Source organism: Schizosaccharomyces japonicus (assembly GCF_000149845.2).
Source record: "Schizosaccharomyces japonicus yFS275 unplaced genomic scaffold supercont5.1, whole genome shotgun sequence".
NCBI classification, from domain to species: domain Eukaryota; kingdom Fungi; phylum Ascomycota; class Schizosaccharomycetes; order Schizosaccharomycetales; family Schizosaccharomycetaceae; genus Schizosaccharomyces; species Schizosaccharomyces japonicus.
Window position 1 is genome coordinate 4,127,056 of NW_011627860.1, and position 22,281 is coordinate 4,149,336.

At 43.6% G+C, this 22,281-nt stretch overlaps 11 protein-coding genes across 11 annotated transcripts; 5 read left to right on the forward strand and 6 right to left on the reverse strand.

The window, feature by feature from the left end:
- Positions 1-41: 41 nt before the first annotated feature.
- SJAG_00066 (DNAJ domain-containing protein Jac1) lies at positions 42-1,162 on the reverse strand. The gene has a single exon (XM_002171328.2). The coding sequence runs from the start codon at positions 910-912 to the stop codon at positions 244-246; it is 669 nt and encodes a 222-aa protein (XP_002171364.1). The 5' UTR covers positions 913-1,162; the 3' UTR covers positions 42-243.
- On the forward strand, positions 1,053-2,824 carry SJAG_00065 (ATP binding protein). Its single transcript, XM_002171327.2, has 3 exons — positions 1,053-1,389; positions 1,437-1,710; positions 1,752-2,824. The coding sequence occupies exons 1-3, from the start codon at positions 1,375-1,377 to the stop codon at positions 2,408-2,410; spliced, it is 948 nt and encodes a 315-aa protein (XP_002171363.1). The 5' UTR covers positions 1,053-1,374; the 3' UTR covers positions 2,411-2,824.
- On the forward strand, positions 2,773-3,559 carry SJAG_00064 (translocon beta subunit Sbh1). Its single transcript, XM_002171326.2, has 4 exons — positions 2,773-2,921; positions 2,960-3,021; positions 3,077-3,205; positions 3,261-3,559. Exons 1-4 carry the CDS (start codon positions 2,907-2,909, stop codon positions 3,355-3,357), a joined length of 303 nt encoding a protein of 100 aa, XP_002171362.1. The 5' UTR covers positions 2,773-2,906; the 3' UTR covers positions 3,358-3,559.
- SJAG_00063 (inositol-polyphosphate 5-phosphatase) lies at positions 3,152-7,142 on the reverse strand. Its single transcript, XM_002171325.2, has one exon. It carries the CDS (start codon positions 6,720-6,722, stop codon positions 3,576-3,578), a length of 3,147 nt encoding a protein of 1,048 aa, XP_002171361.1. The 5' UTR covers positions 6,723-7,142; the 3' UTR covers positions 3,152-3,575.
- Positions 7,143-8,133: 991 nt separating this feature from the next.
- Positions 8,134-10,904, reverse strand: SJAG_00060 (fungal protein). The gene is made up of 2 exons (XM_002171323.2): positions 10,757-10,904; positions 8,134-10,712 (listed from the first exon to the last, which is right to left on the reverse strand). Exons 1-2 carry the CDS (start codon positions 10,845-10,847, stop codon positions 10,471-10,473), a joined length of 333 nt encoding a protein of 110 aa, XP_002171359.1. The 5' UTR covers positions 10,848-10,904; the 3' UTR covers positions 8,134-10,470.
- Positions 8,513-10,145, forward strand: SJAG_05175 (pantothenate transporter; the record flags this gene model as incomplete). The annotated part of the gene is made up of 2 exons (XM_002171324.1): positions 8,513-9,998; positions 10,090-10,145. 2 exons carry the CDS (start codon positions 8,513-8,515, stop codon positions 10,143-10,145), a joined length of 1,542 nt encoding a protein of 513 aa, XP_002171360.1.
- Positions 10,905-10,969: 65 nt separating the features above from the next.
- Positions 10,970-15,110, forward strand: SJAG_00059 (autophagy associated protein Atg5). Its single transcript, XM_002171322.2, has 4 exons — positions 10,970-11,795; positions 11,856-11,974; positions 12,036-12,210; positions 12,266-15,110. Exons 1-4 carry the CDS (start codon positions 11,706-11,708, stop codon positions 12,656-12,658), a joined length of 777 nt encoding a protein of 258 aa, XP_002171358.1. The 5' UTR covers positions 10,970-11,705; the 3' UTR covers positions 12,659-15,110.
- Positions 12,595-15,032, reverse strand: SJAG_00058 (U1 snRNP-associated protein Usp105). The gene is made up of 7 exons (XM_002171321.2): positions 14,875-15,032; positions 14,636-14,822; positions 14,443-14,546; positions 14,205-14,372; positions 13,538-14,133; positions 13,207-13,494; positions 12,595-13,159 (listed from the first exon to the last, which is right to left on the reverse strand). The coding sequence occupies exons 1-7, from the start codon at positions 14,964-14,966 to the stop codon at positions 12,726-12,728; spliced, it is 1,869 nt and encodes a 622-aa protein (XP_002171357.1). The 5' UTR covers positions 14,967-15,032; the 3' UTR covers positions 12,595-12,725.
- A 121-nt stretch (positions 15,111-15,231) lies between the features above and the next one.
- On the reverse strand, positions 15,232-18,411 carry SJAG_00057 (hexose transporter Ght2). Its single transcript, XM_002171320.2, has one exon. It carries the CDS (start codon positions 17,132-17,134, stop codon positions 15,560-15,562), a length of 1,575 nt encoding a protein of 524 aa, XP_002171356.1. The 5' UTR covers positions 17,135-18,411; the 3' UTR covers positions 15,232-15,559.
- A 1,102-nt stretch (positions 18,412-19,513) lies between these two features.
- SJAG_00054 (tethering factor for nuclear proteasome Cut8) lies at positions 19,514-21,988 on the forward strand. The gene has a single exon (XM_002171319.2). It carries the CDS (start codon positions 19,791-19,793, stop codon positions 20,505-20,507), a length of 717 nt encoding a protein of 238 aa, XP_002171355.1. The 5' UTR covers positions 19,514-19,790; the 3' UTR covers positions 20,508-21,988.
- SJAG_00053 (MSP domain-containing protein) lies at positions 21,103-22,174 on the reverse strand (the record flags this gene model as incomplete). The annotated part of the gene is made up of 3 exons (XM_002171318.2): positions 21,103-21,600; positions 21,819-21,923; positions 21,992-22,174. The coding sequence occupies 3 exons, from the start codon at positions 22,172-22,174 to the stop codon at positions 21,103-21,105; spliced, it is 786 nt and encodes a 261-aa protein (XP_002171354.2).
- Positions 22,175-22,281: the final 107 nt, after the last annotated feature.

Consider the following 22,281-nt stretch of genomic DNA (forward strand, 5'->3'; position numbering starts at 1 on the left):
ATCGTACATATGGTTTTCTTTTCTTCATTTTTTTTCTTCTTTTGGTAGGGACTGCTTTCTTGTTAGCTGTTATTTAGGGTAGAATACGGATTTTCTTACATTTATTTTTTATTTCTCATCTATCTTTCATTAAACCGATAAGCAAGAGGTTCATAAATAATCAGCTTCTAGGTAGATGTTAAATAAGAAAAAATCATTTAATACATAATTCAACGCTATCAAAGACGGATAATAGAATGGTTTCTAAAGTTCTTGAATGTTACGACTGATACTTTCCCAATAGCGTAAACGAGCAACAAAGTATCGAGCTTGTTCCCAATCAGCCTTCTCCATCGCTTGCTTCAGATTTGCAATTTCATTCTGCTTTCGTTCATCGTTTTCCTGCTTCAGTCGATTTAGCGCGTCAGGTGAGGAACCGACTTCCTGTAATTGTTCGTGAACTTCTAAAATCTGCATCAAGAATTCTGGATCGTTGTTCTTAATTTCTTCACTGTCTGCACTTTCGTTGTTAAGACTTAAAATGTATTCAGCACGACTCAAGGGAGAGAGCAAAGTTCGGTAAGCCTTGGATAATTCCGCCGCTTTAAGTTCAATGGCTTTACGGTCTTCTCCTTGAGCAACGTCAGGGTGCATGAACTTTGCTTGTTTCAAGTAGCTTCTTCTAAGCGCCTTAGCATCAATGTCAAAGGGTCCTTGTGGAGGAGGTTTGGAGACGACATCAGGAAACATATCATAAAAGTTTCGTCTCACCTTTGTGCCATAGAAACGGTTACCAAAAACGGTTGACAATGAAATAGTTCTATTCCGAATCAAGGAATTCGAATACGGAAGCTTGTTTATATGCAAATTCTCCCACACTCTTTTGCCGAGTATTGATCCTAAATTTAAACGAGAAATTGAGTTAAACAACATCTTAAAAAACGATATCTAATGATTGTTATAATGGCAATGACTCCAATGTAAATAGCTTTAAGATACTTTGAATTGTTTGCAATTTGCAAGAAAGAAGAAAAAAAAAAGAACAAAAATAATGAAGGAAAAGAACGAGTTCAACAGAAACAAACAGTATCCAAGTGCTTAGTCCAAAACAGAAAGTGATTAAGAAAAAGTTTTATTGAGTTTACTTCGTTTTACAGAAAATAAGCATTTGTCAGCCTTGGGCTTGGTTGTTTGTAAAACCCATCTGATCGGTTCCAAAATTAAGTATTCATTTTTTCGTTTTTATTATACAAATCAAGCGTCTACCGCATCCCAACTGATTTGTTTGAAAATTCTTTAGGCTTTTATTTTGCTTTTGAACGGCATCATTGAACACATTTCTTTATTTGTAATTCTCGGTTGTTTCTGCTGTCGTTTAAGCATTTATCATAAAACATGACATTTTGTCAGGTAATAATCTATGTTTGAGTTTCTTCACACTTACTAATAATATGTAGTTTGTTGTTGGTCCTCCTGGTGCTGGAAAATCTACATATTGTCATGGCATGTATCAATTTCTTTCAGCAATTGGTCGCAGATGTGCTGTGGTAAATTTGGATCCTGCGAACGATCATCCTGCGTATCCTTGTGCAATTGACATACGTGAAGTCTTGGATATCGAAACCATTATGGAAACGTCAAATCTTGGACCAAATGGTGCATTACTATATGCAATGGAAGCTATTGAATACCATGTTGATTGGTTGGTTGAACGGTTACAAAAGTTAAAAGGTATCTAGACTCTTCTACTCAATCGGATCACTAACTAGTAGACATTTATATTATATTTGATAGCCCGGGCCAAGTTGAGTTGTTCACACATCACAATTCTCTACGGAAAGTCGTTACAGTTTTGGAAAAGAAGCTGGGATATCGGCCTGTTGCCGTCCAGTTGATTGACTCGTTTTGTTGCACAGATGCAGCAACCTATGTTAGTGCTTTGCTACTTAGTTTAAAAACCATGTTACAGCTCGATTTGCCGCATGTCAACGTACTCTCAAAAGCCGATCTTTTATGCACATATGGTCCTCTCCCTATGCGTTTGGATTACTTTACTGAGGTCCAGGATCTGTCACATTTAGAACCACTGCTTAACCGGGATCCCAGACTGGCTCGTTATGGAGATTTAAATGCTAGAATCTGTGAACTGGTAGAAGAGTTCGGACTTGTTTCTTTTGAAGTCTTGGCTGTTGAAAATAAAGCTAGCATGTTACATTTGCTGCAAACCATCGATAAAGCGGGGGGTTATGCAATGGGTTCCACTGAAGCAGGCGGTGATTCTGTTTGGGCTACTGCTGTCAGACAAGGCGGTGATCCATATCGTGATGTCTCATTACAGGAACGTTGGATTGACATGAAAGAAGAATACGACGAGTATGAAGCAAAACTCGAAGAAGAGGCCATGGAACAGATGGAAGAAGCAGCTGAATGAGCGGATTCGCTTCTATCAATTTATGCAAATACTAGACATCGTACAAGGTTACTACACTATGACTGTATGGCATAGCTTGCTGTTTCGTTTAACGAAACTGCGTGCCATAGTGGGAGTGCAAGCTTAAAAACAAAAAGTTCTCGTTTACAATGGATTTCCTTTCTTCATAAACCCCATTTTATGTTTATTTTCTCTATCAACTCCATTTTATCAGTATCTGTAACTACTATAACAAGTCATGTCGTAATTTCCGGTATCCTGTTTTCTTCTCATGATAGTTAGATTTGAATTTGAAAAAGCTCAACTTGAGGGAAAGCGAGTTGTACGTTAACACAGCAAATTTAATTACTCTGTACGTCTTATAGTCATTCAATTTACCTATGCACGATTCTGTTTTTGTTCCGCGGAAAAGACCGAGTAAAACCGCGGTCTAACCGCTTCGCAAGGCACTACTCCACCCCAGACTAACAGCTGCTTACTCTCAACCATAACGGAAATGTCTTCTCCTAAGGTTCGTGAATGGCTAAGATGAATGCTAATGCAACGTAGAGTACTCCCTCTGTGAAAAGTTCTCCCGGCGCCGCTCCTGGAGGCCCCAAATCGCAGATCAGGTGGGTGAACTTAATGGTTATATAAGACTGACATACTGACGAAATGTGTTAATAGACGTCGTGCTGCTGCTGAAAAATCAAAGGAAGGAAAGGCTCTTCCTGCCGGTCCCAGAGCTGCCGGTGCTAATGGCTCGACCCCTACTATGTTGAAGCTGTATACAGATGAAACTTCTGGTTTCAAGGTGTACGTTCGATATGATATTCTATGTTCATTGTTAAAGATTAAAGCTAACATTCAGTGACCCCGTTGTCGTCATGGTTCTCAGTGTTGGTTTCATTGGCAGTGTCTTCGCTCTGCACATTATTGCCAAGTTGATGCGTAAATTCTCCAACTAAACTTGGGGCTTTCATTATGATAATACCAATAATTGCGGCTCATCAAAATTGTTAAAGGTTGTACCTTCATCGGTGTAACGGCTTTTTTGTCTAGTAGTAGATCATCCAAGTTTCCGAAAAGAACCGAGCATTCTTTGGCTCAGACCTTTCACAGCAATGACATAAAATCCCAAAAATGGACATTATAATATAACTTTCACCTTGTATGGGGTGTTGAATTAAAATAGCGGCTTCCAAGGGATGTTGTCTTGTTCTGGAGACGTCTCCAGAAGATCTGAGCTTCCTGTAGACAGGACACTTGTGGCACGAGACGGATTATTCGGAGTGGAGTTGGCTTGTTGAAGAAATGGTGAATCACTTCGTTGAGGTCGAAGAGGAAGGATTGGCTTAATCGGTGCAGCACTAAGATAGTCCGGCTTCGATGGCTTTAGTGGTTTGCGAGGCAAAGCGAAGGATGGATTCGGTGCAACGGGCTTTTGTGTTTCTGGATTTTTCGGATCAATCCATTCTGGAATTGTTGACTGTTCAAAAGGATTATCAGCACGAGAAGGGTTTAAAACATAACCCGATTTGGGAGCTTTTACATGCGACTTTGCCGAAAACCCGTCATCAAGCCACCATTTTCCCTTCTCATTACTTGGTTTCTTGAGCTTGTCTAGGCTTTGTGTATTGTGATAAGAGCGTCTCTCGGCTGAAACCGGCATACCAAGGTCAATTAAGTTCAGCGAAGTACGATCATTCTCATGAATAGCTTGTTTTCTAGAGGTGTAAAAGTCATTGAACATTTTCTTTTTCTTCGCCTTATCCGTTTTTGTAATTTTCATTCTGAATGTACCGTAAATAGGTCGATGATCTGAGGCATAAAGGGGACAGCATCCGTACGTCTCGGGAATCACCTCTCCTCGGAACAGGATACGGTCTGTCCAAGCAGGTACTCTGTGTTTGTCAGACGTATCATAAGTGTCGCTTTGAATGTCAAATTTGTACGTTGGTGGGAATGTAATGGTTTGTTCTGAAAAGAAAGGGAACACAGCACCCATGAGCATTTGCGTGTTCAATTGGTCACTGTCGAAAAGATACTCGAGCTTTCCTTGTTGAATACACTGAACAACTTCCTCGTAGGTAAGAGATATCCGATAATTAAAGTCACCAAACCAAAGAACATAGTCATGGTTGAAAATCGAACGTCCACGTTTGAATCGAAGTCCATGTGAGATAGTATGATAATCATGGTTTCTTTCGTCGTAATTGGTGTAACCGGCTGCGAGATGAGAGGTTACGAAACATATAGCAGTATCATCGAAATCAAAACGAATTGCGACGGCACCTTTGTTGCCAGAAACGCCTCCCAGACCAGTTTTCTTAACAGTCCCTTCCAAGTTTCGGATGCTGTTCAGATGTTTTTCTTTAGCAAAGAAAAGTAGAGCAGTTCCAACTAACTGGCCAGAACGTACAAGCACATACTTTTCGCCTTCTTCTGCATGGCTGTCGAGCACGTCCTGTACACATTTCTCCCATTCCACACGTTTCGCTGGATCTGCACTGATAACTTGTTGAGGTGTAAGTTCAACGATTTCTTGGAAACCAATAACGTAAATATCGGCCATAGGCTCGTTGTTTGGGAACAGCCACGGCTCTAGTTTACTCGTAGCAGTGCAACCGTTAAGATTGTATGAACCGACAAAGACGTGAATCTCTTTTTGCGAAGAGAACTCGTTTGCATGCTTTTGCAACGCAGAATTCACATATTCATGAATTGGGTCATAAAGAATAACTGGATGCTGGTTGACAATTTTTCCAAGCAACGTATCGATAGTTTCTTGCCGACCCTTATCCTGAAAGTTGTTGATGTACATACGGCCAACACTCTTTGACAAGTCATTTAGAGCACCTGCCAAACTCAGCTTTCCCTTTCTAGTAAAGCTTGATTTAAGAGCACCGGTTCCGGTATAGATACGCGAAAGCGCGTCACCATTGTTGGCCCATATTGTAGAATGAATCTGCCACATTTCCGATCCAGCATTTTGGCGAGCCATAACAAGAATATTTTCAAGAATAATTCTAGACAGAATGTTCTGAATTACATTGGTTCTGTCCAAACAGTCTAGACAATTTGTTCGAAAAACACCATCTTGCGTTTTAAGAGTATTATGGTTAGCATCTTCGAAATAAAATCCAAATGCGGCGGCATCCTCAAATACAAGAGGGCGAATCTTGTTTGCATGTTCAAATGACTTTACTTGTGAATGATAATCGAACTCAGTGAGATGAATTAAGGGTTTTTCACGGGAAAGCTCAACATGCAAACGTAAACGCTCAGTTAAGCTACGTTCACCCGACGGCGTTCCGAGAAGGTTAACTATGTGCAAGGGACCATACTCTTCAATGATGTCCGACACATGTTTTTCGAAAGCCACCGTCGTTGCTTCCACGGGTCGAGTAATGTCGATCTTTTGGCCAAACATTTGCATGCCCTCCTGTTCCCAGAAAATGGGAATGCTTCCACGTAGTTGAACGAAACTTGCACACCAGTTCTTGCTCGTTATTATTGTCTCTGTCTCGACAAAATTGGCAACGTTACCATCATCGTCAATACCACGCGCAAGGAATCGTGTTCCGGCACGAAGGGAAGACAGTCGAGAAATAAGGGTCAAGTTTACCACTTGAAAGCCAAGATTGATATTGGCAGTGGAGGCATAACCGCGAATAATGCAAGTAAGAAAGCAACTTTTATCAAACGAAGTACGCTCTTCCGAGTTCAGATGAGCTCTAAATCGAAGCAATTGCTCTAACATGAACTTATTCCACATGAATTGCTCATGCATAGAGTCATAAACTGGATCTGTCGTTGACTGTGATGCTCTCAACTGCATTTTTGATGTCAAATCAAAGGACTGGGAGAAATAAAATGTCCCATCTGTCAAAAGCTTTCGTAAACTCGAGTAAGGAGTAGAGGCGGAATGAGCGGACTCATACATTGACTCATTTTCATAATTTTCAGGAGTATCGAGTGTGTAACTTTCTTGTCGAACATGATCCCAATCAGACTTGTTCAGGCAATAGAAGCCTACGTCCATAATTTTGCGCACGCTTTCGCCCTCTCGGACGCGAGCAACTTCTGAAACGCCGCTTATAACACATAAGAAGATGGCACCGTCAAAGTCGATCAGACCGAGTGTGCCATAAAGCGGACGGCTAGTGAGTTTTCTAAAACCATCGAGTGTGTGTTCCTTCTGCGGAAGATACTCTGCTAGTGCAACCGCCGCAGTCAGGTTCTGTTTTTTGGGTACAGAATGGAAAAGCAGCACATTACACTGGTTTGTCAACGCAAGAGCCCTTGGTTGTTCTCGCAACCAGCATTGCATCCTTTTAAATTACCTAAAGTAGATAAATATGCCCCTAAACGAGCTTAACGTAAATCGAGACAAAATGTCAACAAACGAATGAGCTTTCAGCAGCAAGACGGGAAAAGAAAAGTTTTCTACCAACGGACGATGTTCTGTTACAATTAATAACTAAATTACCACAGTATACTAATATTTAAGTCAGTCCGAGTGGAACACCTGTCAAGCTGGTTGGTGCCAACTAATAAATGGAGGAAGAGAACAAGCTAGTACTTCCTGCTGATTTAACGACAGAATTGAAAGAGATATGAATTTGGGATGTGTGAAGTTTTAAAGAAAGGAAAGCTTGGGTGTAAAGTTTGTATAAGAAATTAATGGGAACGACAATAACAGAAAACAATGTAAACGTTACAATAATTAGAAAAGAAAAAACGAGGTTAGGGATTTGTTTAAAGGAAGTTTAAAAAGGTTATAAATGATGATGTTTTTATTTTGCTTGTTTTTGCGTCTATTTCTAAGCTGTTGAATGTGTTCTGTGATACTGCTTAGTAAACCAAAGTTATAAATGCTACACGGAAGACTATTTGATAGAATGAATGTACGAAGAAGTTATCGAAGACTTTTATTGTCCTTTTTAACGCGAAAAACAAGCATAGTATATTTGGATCGCAAATAAATGTGTTATGAGAAATGCAATTGAAGTTCTTGTGTATAGTAAATGTGCCTGTGATCAATACTACAGCTTGTGTACGGTTCAAATGAGCTTCAATAACCGGTCGAGCGCAATTACGGCTATGAGCTATTAACTATATCGCCGAATGTAACTAGAAAGCTCTGCAAACTCAAACTGGAAACGATGCAAATGAGTGAAATACGATGCTGTGAAATTCAATTTCCAAAAGCAATAAAAACCTGTTCTTTCTAACTTGTTTTATGTCGGTGATATACGCGAGACAAATCTGTAACGCACTGTACTAGTAAAATGATAATAAAGCTCTTGAACTGAAATAGTAAATGCATATATAAAACGGAGATAATACAGTAGAGACCGGTGACATTCTTGAAATCATATATTATAATTGCTAATGATTTATCGAAGGCTAGAATATATCTTGAATGAAGCAGAATTAGAAAGTTAACGAATAGAACTACCTTAATATTTATACCGATGTCAATTAGCAAGTATTCTTCTATAGAAATTATCTTGAAACCTAGAAATGAATAACAAATTATCGGAACATACCAGAGTTTTCTTTGTAGAGAAAAAAAGAACGTTAGTAGTGTAAAAAGCAGTGCAGTTTTAATTACATCTATTTCTAAGTTGTTTCACTTCGATGCTTCGTTTGTCAGTCTCACAATTATCGAAAGCGTCCGGTAAACGGTTTGTATGCTTGTAGCTTTTTTCAAGCGTTCATGTTTTAGCAAGATACGATTTTCTAAGACTTCTGTGGCTTCTCCCTAATTTTTTTCCATTATTTATTTTTTATCTTACTTGTTGCTTACATTCTATCGATTACCAAGAGCAATCATTTCGACTACCAAAAAATCATAATAATACTTGGAGATTACTGTATATCCTCAAACGCGGTTTATATATAGCCGATTAAGGAAATTCTTAGTTATTGTCGATCAGTAAACGGTGAAAATCAGTATATTCTCACGGTACTCATGACAAGTAGTTCATTCGGCCGTTTTTAACAGAGCTAACACGAGTATTCTCCATTGTCTTATTCCATTACATGATTAAGAAGTAGAAATACTTCATTTGTTCTGCAATTGGATTTAGTTTTTGGTAGGACATTGTAACGAAGATGTCCGGCTTGCTCCAAAGAATAAAAAGAGCAAGCTCCTCCTCATATGTTAGTGAGCGGAAGCTGGTGTTTAAGATTGATTGGTTCATTTTGTCCTACTGTTGTATTTCGTACTTCATCAATTATCTCGATCGTTCATCCATTAATAATGCGTATCTTTCAGGAATGAAGGAGGACTTGCACATGTACAGCAATGAGCTGCAGCAGATTAACATGGTTTTCACCTGTGGTTATATCATTGGACAATTACCAGGATCATATGCTCTACAGATTCTTCCTCCGCGAATTTGGTTCCCGTTGATGAACTTGCTTTGGGGAATAATGACCATCTTTTCCTTTGCAGCTCATTCAGTAAAGTCAATGATGATACTCCGTTTCTTCATGGCATTAGCAGAAGCCTCAACATTTGCTGGAACACACTACATTCTCGGTGCCTGGTACAAAGACACGGAGTTGTGTAAACGTGCAGGTATATTTTCTATGTCTGGTTTGGTGGGTACAATGTTTGCTGGTTATCTTCAGACCGCAGTTCATCACTCGTTAGACGGAAAACGTGGATTGGCAGGCTGGAGATGGCTGTTTATTGTTGATGGTTTGTTGACCATTCCACTTGCTCTTTACGGATTCTTCTTGTTCCCGGATGTCCCAGAGACGACGAAGGCACCGTACTTCTCTCAACAAGAGCGTGAGCTCGCACTAAAACGTCTTCCCGCAAAACCTGCGAAGAAGCCATTGACATTGGGTTCTTTTAAGTCTATAGTATGCTCCTGGAGAATTTACGGTTTGTGCCTCTTGTGGATGGTGAGCGGTGAAACACAGGCCATCGCTGTTAACGTGTTGATGGGTCAATGGATGAAATGGAGCAATCGTTTCTCGGTTGCCCAAGTGAACAATTACCCAACTGTAATTACGGCAGTTGGTGTTATTTCCACCATGGTATCAAGCATTATTGCAGATAAACTGCATGGCCGTGCGCGTTGGCCATTTGGTTTTTTCTTGTGTGCAGTGGTTTCCACATCTGCGAGTATATTGCTTGCATGGAATGTTTCGGACGGAGTAAAGTTCTTCGCTTACTTTCTCTCTGGTGCTACATATGCTGGTCAAGCAATTTGGTTCTCTTGGGCGAATGACATTTGTCGCGACAATGACCAAGAGCGCGGAGTTGTCGTCTTCTGTATGAATATGGTTCAAAACATATGGCACGTTTGGTGGGCTCTTGTCATGTATCCTAACACAGACACTCCTCGATTTATTAAAGGTTATATCGGTTTGTTAGTGATGGGCGGCACCGTATTCATCATGTCCATCATCGTGAGCATACTCCAAAAACGTGACAAGCGCAGAAAGCGCGAGGCTCAGGATCAAAAGGAAAGTGTTGAAATGCACTCAATTTCTGAGATTGATAGCGTTTCATCGTCCTCTCTCAAATTATCTCAAAAAGACGTTATAACAAGTGTTGCACCAACACTTAAACGGCAGCGCGTTCGTTCGTAGAATAATATTTATTTTGGTTGTTTTTTGAAATATATGACAAATAGAACGTTTGTTATTCATTTATTAACCCAAAATTTATGCAGCCAAGTTGCTCAGCTCTTTCATCCACTACCAAAAGTTATGGCTCAGTCGGATTTAGAGTATAGAAATGTTATTTCACAGTACAAAGACGGTGTAAAGACGATAACTCTCAACAATGTTGGTCTTGTTGTAGAAACCAAAGAAGGCAGTAGCTTCTTGTTAAAATGGGAGGGTGACTGGATTGCGGAAGAAATGAACTCAGAAAACAGTTCCTGTAAATCCTATCCTTCAGCCGAGGCTGCGTTAATGCAATTCAGTGCTGAATTCACAAAATGGTTTCATGAGCAGCTTGTGTTCAAGTTGAAAAAACTAGAAACGCTAAACTAAGAGATACATGGTTAAACAAACATTCATTTTTCATTAAATCGATACCATCAAGAGCGTTAGTTTCCAGAGGTGTCCTTTTTTGATGTTGCATGTTTTGGGTATGCTCTAATCTCATAACCAAGTCGATAGTTTTGACGCTGTCGAGCAATGTATCGTCTAGTACGAGCATCAATTCCAACCGTCTTCATTTCACCTGTTGTCATACTGAACAGCTTCTCCCAGGTGTCAATTTTGTCATTTACTTTGTCGTGGACATTTCGACCGATCCTCCTCAGAAACTGCTGAACATTTTTTATATCTAGGGAACGGACAAGTTAGCGAAAAAATGTGAGAACAGCATACCTGGTCTAGGAGGAGGTATTTGAGTCTTTGTATGCAGCATACGAACATTAAGACTTCTCCAAATTGTTTTGATTACGTTGTTACTACTCATGTTGCACTTGATTTTCCTGGTTACTATGAAAGAAACAAATAAGAGAGTCGGGAAATTCCCGCGGATTTATGGACAATGTCATGAAGCATCATGAAAGCTTTTCCCGTAGATAGTTCATTATAAGACATAAAAAGAAACACGCTCTATGAGGAATAACAGTGAATGCGTGTTGATATAATTAAGTTTAAAAATGGTAGTTATTTAAAACATTAAGAAATACGAATTAGAGCGGCAATAAGTTACAAACTTGTCAAATTGGAATAAGGTAAGTAATTCTAACTGACCATATACCGTTAATTTAATTAAAAAAGGTTGACCCTATCGTACTTACCATATTCCAGTTTAGAGAAACAAGATAACCACAGATTTCGACATTCTATCACACAAAATCGAGTTTGAGAGACACGTTTAAATTATGATTAAAGCTGAAAATCATTGAAGGACGAACTTTCTTTCTTCCCGTTTATCCATCAAGCCGTAAGCAACCGAGTTTGAAGTACCAACTTGAATGACAATGCTTTTCAAGCTCCCTTTCACTAAATTACACATATTCTGAACACTACAGCCGTTCGTCTTCCATTCACCTTCTTGTAATACTGTAATTTCTCATCGGTGATTTACGGAGAACATTTCGGTGAACTCGGTAATTTCGCGTTAGTTCTCCATTTCCTTAAAAAATGGAAATAGTCAACAGAGTAAATTAACGAATTCATGTGCAATTGCTCGGTGAAAGGAAACGACGAAGAAGGGAGTAATAGAAAGAACCTTCGTACTATCAAAACTGCCATTTTATTTACTTTTTATTGAGCAATATACTCAAGCACAGCTCAACACACACTGCTTCTCCCGAATACAGATATGAATAAGCAATCCAACACACGGGATCTTGTCTGGAATGGTTCTCTATCTATCTCGGTGACAACTGAAAGCTCTCCATTATGTTATATGGTGGGTCGTTGTATTCGCATCTCTCTCCTTCATTTTTCTAACAATTTATTGCTCGCATAGACAAATATTCCACGATTGTCGTACATCGCATTCATTCTTGATGAAGTCCGAAAGATATTATGTCCTAATGAAAAACTGGATAATTGCTGGCTAGAATTCGAGGGTGTTCCTCTCAAAAGGTAACACTCATCATTAATAATTGTTGGTTCATCACAAATGTACTAATCAAGTATTTCCTAGTCACTGGCCTATTGGCGTCCTCTACGATTTATATACAGCTACGGACCCGGATGCACCCCGGTCACCGGTGCTTTGGAAACTGGTTCTTCACTATGATAACTTTCCAGCATCCCAACTTATTCCGTGCAACGAGCCAACTACTTTTCGAACACTGTTCTTTAATGCTTTGAAGGAGGTATGCCAAACAATTTATATTTTATTTGCTTCATTGCAGTAAGCTGACTTCTCAGAGCGACTACGTACGCAACAAAAGTGCTTCCTATATTTTGTCATTGTCCAACAGCGCAACAGAAGAACTTTGGACTTCTATACAAAAGCATGATTTTGAAGTCTATCAACGGTTTATTCCGAGACTGCGGTCTGCAAAGTACGACCAACTTCCAGTACGCATATACATTACACCAGACACACCCGTCGTGCAAGAGAGTGTTTCTTGTAAAGAAACACTCGGATCCATGTTGCACAAAACTCTTCCTAAGTTATTTCCCTCACAAAATATTGCCGTCTTAGCCAAGGCTATTGTTCACGGAATATCAATACCCCTTTCCACTAACATGAATTTGCTAAACCAGGAACTCTGCTATACCGACGGTTTTGTTCATATTGTTATACACATGTTATAAACGACAGGGCAACTATCATGTCCATTGTATTATGAATTCATGACTCAACTTTTAATCAAAATTAACATTACTGCCGGGACGCGTATGAAGTAGTCTGGTATGATGCCTGGGCGGTGGGAAGTTGGGCGGTTGAACCTTTCATGATACCTTGTGAACGAAAGTATTTTTCATAAGGCGACTCACCCATTTTAATCCTGGCTTCATTCACCGCAATGCCGGGATGACCCTGCATGGAAAGTAGGCGGGCTTCTACCTCGCTGATATTTCCATTTTGCACAAGGCGAGATTGATCATGCTTCCGAACACTAAAGGGTCCAAATGTGTCACGATCAAGTTCAAAGTACAGTTGAATCGCATTAGGATGCTGTGCCCGATTCAACAAATAATCCATACTTAACCGTGCAAGATCTTTGATGGTGCGAGGGGGCAAGTTGGTATCTTTTCGGATCGTGTTTATTATCGAGGAAACATGCTCAAAGTGTTCTGCTGCATTTCGGGTATCTAGAAGTGTTAGAATTTAACAGATGTGGATGTCGGCAGATGCTTACCAAGAGGCTGCTCAAGCTCAAAGGTGAGATAATTTATCCAAAAGTAGCGACTGTCACGTAAAGCAACTGCGTTTTGTTGAAAAGCTTGGCGGGCAGCTTCAATATTGCCCTCAATTTTCCATGTTAATTTGATATCTTCGGTAATAAAAATGGCGGCTGTCGAAGGATCGCATTGGCCCTCATTGACAATACTTCGGAGCACCGATCGTGCCATAGAGAGGTCACCGTTCACTGCGATTCTACGCTCCAAACCAACCCAGCCCATGACAGCCTCAAGATTTCCGGGAACTGAAACGCTGTTAGTAATAGGAAACCCAACAAGGATGCGTACGTTGTGTTAAAATAGATTGATAAATAATCCGTGCAGTATCCACGTTACCACATTTTTCTTGCAGCAAGGCATATTGAATGCGAAGGCCCGGCCGCGAAATAGAAGTGAAGATTGCGGCTGCACGTTCGTATATCATTTTTACATCTTGTTCGTGACCAGGTTTTGAAGACATCCATCTGGCATATCGAAACCAGAACTCATCATATAGCGCGCATGCAACTAAACATTTTTCGTACAAAAATACAATCCGGTTGAAGTCACCCTCCACCTCTTCAAAGTCCAGATATTTTCGCCAATTTGTAAGCTGCGTTTCGTCTAACTCCTTCACATGGAAGTAGGGTCTTTTTATTTCCGACTCGAAGGTCCAACGCTTGACCGTTTCGGTTTGTGTCTGCTGGAATTGTTGAAGGAAAATGCGGTGAATGCGAGCACGCATTTCACGCTCAATTTCTAGTTCACCACGCTCCAATTTCATTTGTTTCGAGCCGGCATTCACCATTTTTGGGGGTTCACGAAGAACGTCGGCGCGTACCGAAGCCAAAACGTCTTCAGGAAGTAAAATATTAAGCGACTGTGTTTGTGCAACCTGCATAAACCTTTCATGATGTTAGTCATTGCGCGTCACAAGACAAGGAAGGTGCCAATCATAAAGAACGGCTAAACTTACTTTTCAAAGTACCGAGCGTACTGGTGCAAGGGGGTACGAATAAGTCTCTCCAGCAACCGGAAAACATTGTCTTGTCGTTCCTGTCGCTCCTCAAACTCAATGTACTTGTCCCAGAAAGGGTGTGAGAGAAAATCTAGGCCGATAGACTCAGCACCAGCTTGAAAGAGCCTAGAAGATTTGTGGTTAATTCCGACGTTTACAAAAAAAATAACAACACACAGAACCAACCAGTACGTACTCTCGAATTTCTTCTGACTTATGGCTCGTTTCCATTTTGAAAGCACAGTAGTTGGCCCAGAGGTCTACTGAGCAAGGGATTCCCGCAATTCCGCGTTCATACACCTTTTGTATTCTGTTAGCAACAAACCCAAAACCCTGGGACTCATTATCTTCGTCGAGAGGCAATGAACACTCTAATAATGAAAACTTACGCGTTCTGCGGCTTCGACGCCGGCGACATAAAATTCCAAGTCGGCATATTTTTTCCAGTAACCAAAGAGCAAAGGAAACTTTGTCAAAAACCGATCGTACACACCTCGAAGCGTGTCCAGCGTTTGTTTTGACGAGTTCCGATTAACACCTCCTTCCAGACCCTCTGATGCTCTAACTAACGCTTCCCTAAACAATGATGTTAGTTTCGTGTTTCATGAAAAACGCGTTAATTGCGTACCAAGCATCAAAGTCGTCCGGATTTTTAGCGACCTGACGATTGCAGTTGTCCCATTCTGTCTCTTCTGTTATATAAATGTCACCGTAATCCATTATAGGAAGAAACAATGCACAGCAAACCGTGAACGCTGTCAGCAGGTCCGTGAAGCGATGCTGGGCATACAAATTAGGTTAGTGAGCTTTACCGGGGTTTAGGGCGGCGGACATAGTGCGGGGCCGTTTTTTTTGACTTTGGCGGGGTCAAATTGCCCGCCGGGGCAGCTTAATTACGTCGAAAAAACAATAAAGAAATAGTCTACACTGGACTCACAACAATGAAACACCACTACTACTATTACTACAGTTCAACACGCAGAAATTAATGAACATCGCCGAGTCTATAGGCATTTTTATTCTTAGAATAATCGCAATATGATAATAACATGAAACTCTTTACAATAATACACGCAAAGACAGTTAACCCGTATGGGGTTGTAAAAAGCGAAAGAAAAAGTTGGGTAAATATGGAATGAGATGACAGTCCTCGTCAAAAGAGACGAGGAGAAAAACCAGAGGCGAGTGAAAGTCTATAAACGACAAAGGCCCTGCCTTTTGCCGCACAACAAACGCGTGGAAGCATTCTGTGAGGGAGGTGAATTACACCGTGTAGGGGTTCGGCGGAGAGAACTTTAGACTGCCAAGGCAATCTACAAGTCAGAGCTGTGAGTGGCATCGCTAGAGTTAGCATTGCCATTCTCAACATATTGAACACTCTCACCGCGAACACCACGACGCTTCTCGTTTTGCTCTTGCTCCTCACGCTTCATGTCACTGTAGCTGGGCTTGAAAGCACCAGATTGCCAGGGCTTGATGTCAGAGAGATACAACTCGTTAATCTCCTCAAGAGAAAGACCCTTGGTTTCCTTGGCGAACAAGAAAATGACGATAGCAGCGCAAAGGTTGCAAGCACCGAAAACGTAACCGTACTTGAAACCCATAGAAGCAGTAATGAAGGGAGTGAAGAAGGAAATCAAGAAGTTCCAAACCCAGTTAGCAGAGGTAGCGACGGCAGCACACTTGGAACGGTAACGAGCAGGATAAGACTCACCGACAATAACGTATGCAGCGGGACCCCAGGTCATAGCGAAACCGCAAATGAAGAAACAAGAGAAGATAATCATAACGGTACCAGCGCCGTGGTTAGAGGTACCATCCTTACGGTAAAGGGCCTTTTGACCGACAGCAGCGTAAATGAAGAAACAGCAGCATTGCCAGACACCACCGAGAATAAGAGGGTTACGACGACCGAAACGCTCAAGGACAACCAAACCACCAAAGGTACAGACAAAGTTGACAGCATCAAGAATCAAGGCAGCAAGGAAAGGACTGGAGATACCGGTACCGTTGAAGACTTGAGTACCGTAGTAGAAGTAGTAGTTGTTACCAGTAAGTTGTTGAAGAGACATGACGGCGACACCCAAGAAAGTACGGTAGCGAATTTCCTTACCAAAGATAGAACCCCAAGTAGCGGGACCACCAGCGAGCTCAGCTTCACAGTCAGCCTTGACACGGTGGTACTCATCTTGGACATCAGGGTGGTCAATAGGCAAGTCAGCATTGTTAGCCATAATGCGAAGAGCCTCCTCATCGCGGTTGACGGAGATCAAGTAACGAGGGGACTCAGGAAGGTAGGAGATACCGATGAAGGTAATGAAACCCCAGATGAAGTTGATACCCATGGAAGAACGCCATTGAGCAGAACCGTTGTAGTGGTGGGTACCCATGTTGATACAAGCGGCAATGAAGATACCAGCAGTAACGAAAAGTTGGTAGGTAGTAACGACGGTACCACGAATACTGGGAGGAGCAGTTTCAGATTGGTAACCAGGAGCCAACACAGACAAGGCACCGATACCGATACCAGTCCAAATCTTAGCAACCATGATTTGAACCCAAGAGAACTGAGTAGTGACTTGAATCACAATACCAATGATGTAGACAACGACGAAACCCATAATAGCAACACGCTTACCCTTGCGATCAGCAATAGGGGACGAGATAAGAGAACCAGTGAAAGAACCAACGTTAACCATACCCGTCAACAAACCTTGACGAGCAGAAGAGTAGCTGTAAGTCTTCGTTGCCGGATCATACCGGTCAGCGAAACGCTCCTTGAAAGCAGACATGTTCGTGATACCACCGATGGAACCAGTATCAGCACCGAACATCCAACCGGCCATTGACACGAAGATCAACATGACCAAAGTCATAACCTTCGCCATCTTGGATATATATTAATGAAAGACTGACAAAAGAGAACGACGAAAAAGAAGGCAGCTTATGTCAAGCCTGGAAATGAAAAGAATGACCGTCTAACGGAAGAACGGATTAGAGACAATTAAACGTCCTTGACGAATAAATCGAACCACGAAATATATAAAATAAGACGTGTGTATTAGAAGGCTCCAAGAGAAGGTATGGATATCTCTTTAGTTGGTATTAGAAGTGAGTAAAAGTTGCTCAAGCTTCTTATTGACTAAGGACGACAAGCTGGTTCTCCGTAGGATGTGTGATTGTGGAGAATGCCGGGGAACGGCAAGCCTTTTATACATTTCTGAAGTAACAAACTGACCACGTACGAGTTAAGCTGTTGTCGCGAAGTTGGGGCACTAACAATGCCGGCAATTCAGACATCCACGTCATAGATTGACAACAAAACAGCCTATTGGCTATCCCACAAAAAGAAGAGCATAGCGGCAGTGCGATTGGATAACGGAGCATTTGAGCAGGCCAATGGAAGAAACCAAACCGGACAAAACGTGATGCTGCAACTGTGGGCGCCAATCGTTACCGAGTACGTCACCGGAACACAGGGGCATCAAGGTTTGGCGGGGGTGGTGAGATGCCCCGGGGCGAGTCCCACAAGCGGCAACCGGGGTAACACGTTGGGGAAAAATCATGCCAAAATGGTGTGGAGTAGGACGGAAGACGCGCACAAACATAGAAAAGAAAATGCCGCAGAAGCTGACGACGATGCGTTCCGTGCGGAAGCGAAAACAATCAGTAACCTCGAGAATCCCCGTGTTGCAGCACCTCGCGCTCATAGTCGGCAAGGCTTCCATCGGCGTTGGGAACAGCCCTCGTGCTGGCCAATCAGACAAAGGCGCATACGTAAGCCCGATGTCATAAGCCGACGGTAAAGTTGCAGTGATTTTCCGCGGGGCGAGCGAAACTGCGAGTAAGCTTCGCTTCGGCGACCAATAAAATTCGCGTACCAAAACCGGGGCGACCTTATTAGCAGATTGTTGACCGTAGGCAGAAGAACGAATGAACGCGAACAAGCGGTTGTGAGCGACTCGTGAGAGTGTAAGAAGCGTCGGTAGCAGCGCTGCGACTCGGTCCCAGAGCCACCAACGGCAGCAGGGAGTGTGTGGACGTGTCGCCAGGCAGCCAGTGCCGCTGGGCAGGAAGCGCACTTGGGTCGAACCGCGATGGCAGCTAGGTTAAGCAAGTGCTGAAAAACATTGTATTGTTCGTGTCGCAAAACGACGTAAAGTGTGCTATGGAGCGGTTCTAGCGTATTTATACGATGCTAGGTTCCTATACTCGAAGCAATGTAGTATTCAAAGTAAGGTGCAGGTGGAGAACTCCAGCCAATGATTGGTGGGGAGTAGTGCGGAGAAGCGCAAATACGTATGAGTAAACGAAAAAGTGGAGAAGCCACGCCAACCATTGAGCGGCGAAAACCGTGCATAAGTCTTGTCCCTGTCTTAAAGTTGTATGTGGTCACCCGTGCAACTGTTACCAAGTTTTTTTCAGGCAGCATACTGTTTTTTTCGCCTGGGGTATCGTCGTTTGTCGCCTGCTGCGCTGGTGCCTGAGCTTGTTTAGCGAACGTGCTCCAGATGGTCGCCTCTAGGCGAAAGTATGACGCCATTGGGGTGGAGCCCTTCCAATTGCAGGAAAGGCGGTTCGTTGGTGGCCAACGCTGGGCACAGTCGACGAGCAGCATGCGGAACCATCGTCGGCAGATCGGCTAAACTCAGGGATGTGACTGCACTAGGTTTCATGATCCGTCTATTTTTAGCAGCAGCGCTTCGCCGGGTTTTCGAGATGGAGACGCTGATACGGAGCTGTGCTAGCCGTCACTAACACGTAATCGATACCAGCCATGTTTATGACGTACGGTAGTTACCGACAAAGTGTGGAGTCCCGTTTAGAGCGGGGAAATCGCTGAAGGAAGTGAGGGGCTCCGCACGAAAAAGCGGAGAATCGATGGCCCGCCCGATGTGGAGAACTGCCAAGGAGAGGGGAAGTTGCCGAGTCTGCCGACGGAGTGTGGGGAATAGCGGCGATCGGCAGTGTGGAGAATGAGTGAAGGCGGATGCTGTGGTACCCAGAGTCGCCGTCTCGGGCAATTCGTCGACGCTGGTGGGACCGAGCTGAGGGGGAGTGTTGGATTTTGTTGCTGTGCGCTGCAGCACGGTAAACCACGGAAAGAGTGACGCATCCGTGGGCTGCGTTGGCGTTCGGTATACTTGTTTACGGGGGCACGCGGCAGTGCGTATTTCGAATAACGAGCCCCGGCATTCTCCGTATCCTCAGCATTGTTTGTCTGGTGCCACAAATGCACCCCACATACGCGCCCCCACTCCAACCATAAACAAGCGCACACGCAAGCCAGAAGTATCCCTCTGACAACTTGTGTCTTGAGGCCTAAAAGTTAAATTTCAGTAATTCAAGCGTTGAACGCGTCCGTACGGATTAAAAAAGAGTACTAGAGTCTTTGTCTACGTGGTCGGATTGTCAGTCGTTGTTTCCTGTCTCGATCTCAGCACGTTTTGGTAATTTTCACATCGTTCATTTCTGCAACTCGTTGTATCTCGCACATTTGTTTTTTTGTTCCGGAATTATTCAGCATATCACAAAGTAGAAAGCATGGAGACCTTGTCGTACACTTGTTTGAGAAAAAGAAAGGCCGAATCGGACGAACCTGTCCAAAAACGTGTCCGCCAATTGCCCGTGGGTAACCATCTCCCTCTGAGCCGGTTGCTTCAGTACACAAACAAGCAGCAAGTCCACGACCTGTTGCTGCAGTGCGTTCACAAACACCCTGATCTGGCAAAGGACATCCGCAACAGTCTGCCTCCGCCTTCGTTAGAGGAATGCATCGACACACTTCAGCAGCTGCTGAAGCAATTGACAGACGCTTTCCCCTACGGAGGCGACGCCCGCGGTGACTATGCGTACCATCGCGTCAAACACGCATACATGGCCGTATTCCATGCGTTGAATGATCTTGTTCCCTGTTTCCTTCCGCCTCATTCCAGTTGCTACAAAACGAACTTTGCCTTCCTTGACGCCGCTACAAACGTAATCCACAAGCTACCCGAGTTTCACAACGCCAACTACAACGTGTACAAATATCAAGCCTACTACGAGCTCTCTGGTGCCTGGATCGTCGTGTTGCGGCAACTGGAAGACAAGCCTGTCATTCCCGAACTTCCCATTCGGGAGCTGCAGGAACACAACAAAAAATCTCAAAACCGGTTGCAAGAGGCGCTTGATTATGTGACTTCGCTTCAAAAGGACCAGTCTGTCTTCACCTACGACACTGGCTTTGGTGCGTTTGACTGGAATTTGCATCGCGCTTGAGCGAGCAAGCGACACAGTTTGTGCGTGAATGTGAGTGTTCCTGTGTGTAAGCACAAGAACACGTGTTTGTGTGTGTGTTTATGCGTGTGCGTGTGTATGTTGTCGTTGCTCATTCCTGCATATCTCCTCCCTTTTCTTCATCTTTTCCCTCTTCCGTTTCCTTGCATAATCGTATTAAACCAAACGCAATAAACGTAACCGATGTACACACACACACGCACACATTTGCACTCGCATGCCGGCGACAAGCATAGGCTGAAAGATCCATAGAGTGCCGTGAATGCCTTGTTTCCCTGTAGAGGCATGGATGATAACGACTTGTTGTGTTTACCGTCCCTGCCTCTTTATCTCGCATTACTTCCACAGTTGCCGCACTTGCTACTACTTCTACTACTATAACCATCCATTCATCATCCTCCGTCTCCAGTCTCCTCCTCCTCCTTCCCCTTTCCTACTTGGGCGCACCCGTTTCGCTTAGGGGTGTGATCTCGTTCGAATTTACATACATACTCTCATGTGAACGGCTCTCAAGCACACGCACACATGCATTAGAAGATCGTGTTCATATCTCGTTCCCTTTACACATTCATACGATTTAAATAAGTAACCCGACGAGGAAGCAGATGACAGACATGAGAAAGGCAGTCTTTACGGTGACTGTATTTGCAACCTGAGGAATAACGACAGCCCCGTCCTTCGGGCGGCCGACGGTTGCGAACCCGGGACGACGAGAAGACAGTGTGGGCATCCGCTGCGGTGTAGCGCTTCCTGGAGAGTGAGGGACAGCGAAACGCTGGTCGGTGTACACGGCAGTCGTCGATGTCGTAGACGATGTCATTGGGGCAGCAGCCGGAGCGGCAGCAACACGTTCTGAGCTTCCACTGCGACGAGCAGTGGATGTGGCAGGGGCAGGCACCTTTGCTGCGACAGTAGCGGGAGCAGGAGCTGGTTCTCCTGTGGCAGGAGCCGCACGTTCTGTTGTGTGTTCAGACGCAGGAGCCGAGGTTGCTGCTGCAGAAGCTGCACCGGCGGCGTCACCGTACGCGCAGCGAATCTTTTTTTCATGAATATCGTTCTTGTCGACTTGGGGCCACTGCAGTTGTTAGTAAGGCACGAACGGGGTGTGAGAGGTATGGGGAGGAGCACGGGGGAGGAGCACGGAGGGTACGAAATGCAAACGAAGACGCCTGGTTGGGTTTGTCGGTTTCTGTGTCACTCTGTCGTCTTGTCGTCTTGTCGTCTCATAGTCCTCGTCGTCCTCGTCGTCTTCGTCGCCCACCTCTCCTTCTCCTCTCCTCTCCTCCAACTTACAATCTCTGTGGGCTCTAAACCCGCATGTTCCGGCTTCAGCTCGGTGCTCTGTACCAAAAACTTGTCTCTGCATTTTGCGCCGGGTTCGGGCTCTGTGTCGAGAGCCTGAAGAATGACTGCCACAAACTGTTAGCATCTAGGATACCAGAAACAACGTCCATGTAGCAACATACCCTGAATAACAATTGTTCCATTGGCTTCGATTCGACCGCCGTTTGGGCGTACACAGTACTGCTTAGGGGCAGTGTCTTTACTTTAAAGGCAATAGGGCGACAGGTGTGCGGATGTGCAGGTCCCTCTTCACCAGGCGCGTTAGGGTCTGGGAAGACGATTGTGCTACTGCATTCAATGCTCATGGTGCGGGAAAGGATGGTTACGGGCCAGCAGGTCTGTGTGAGTCATCTCGCTGGGAGGTGGACCGGGTGGAGGAAGCGGAGGGCGGACGGAGGGAGTGCGCTAAACC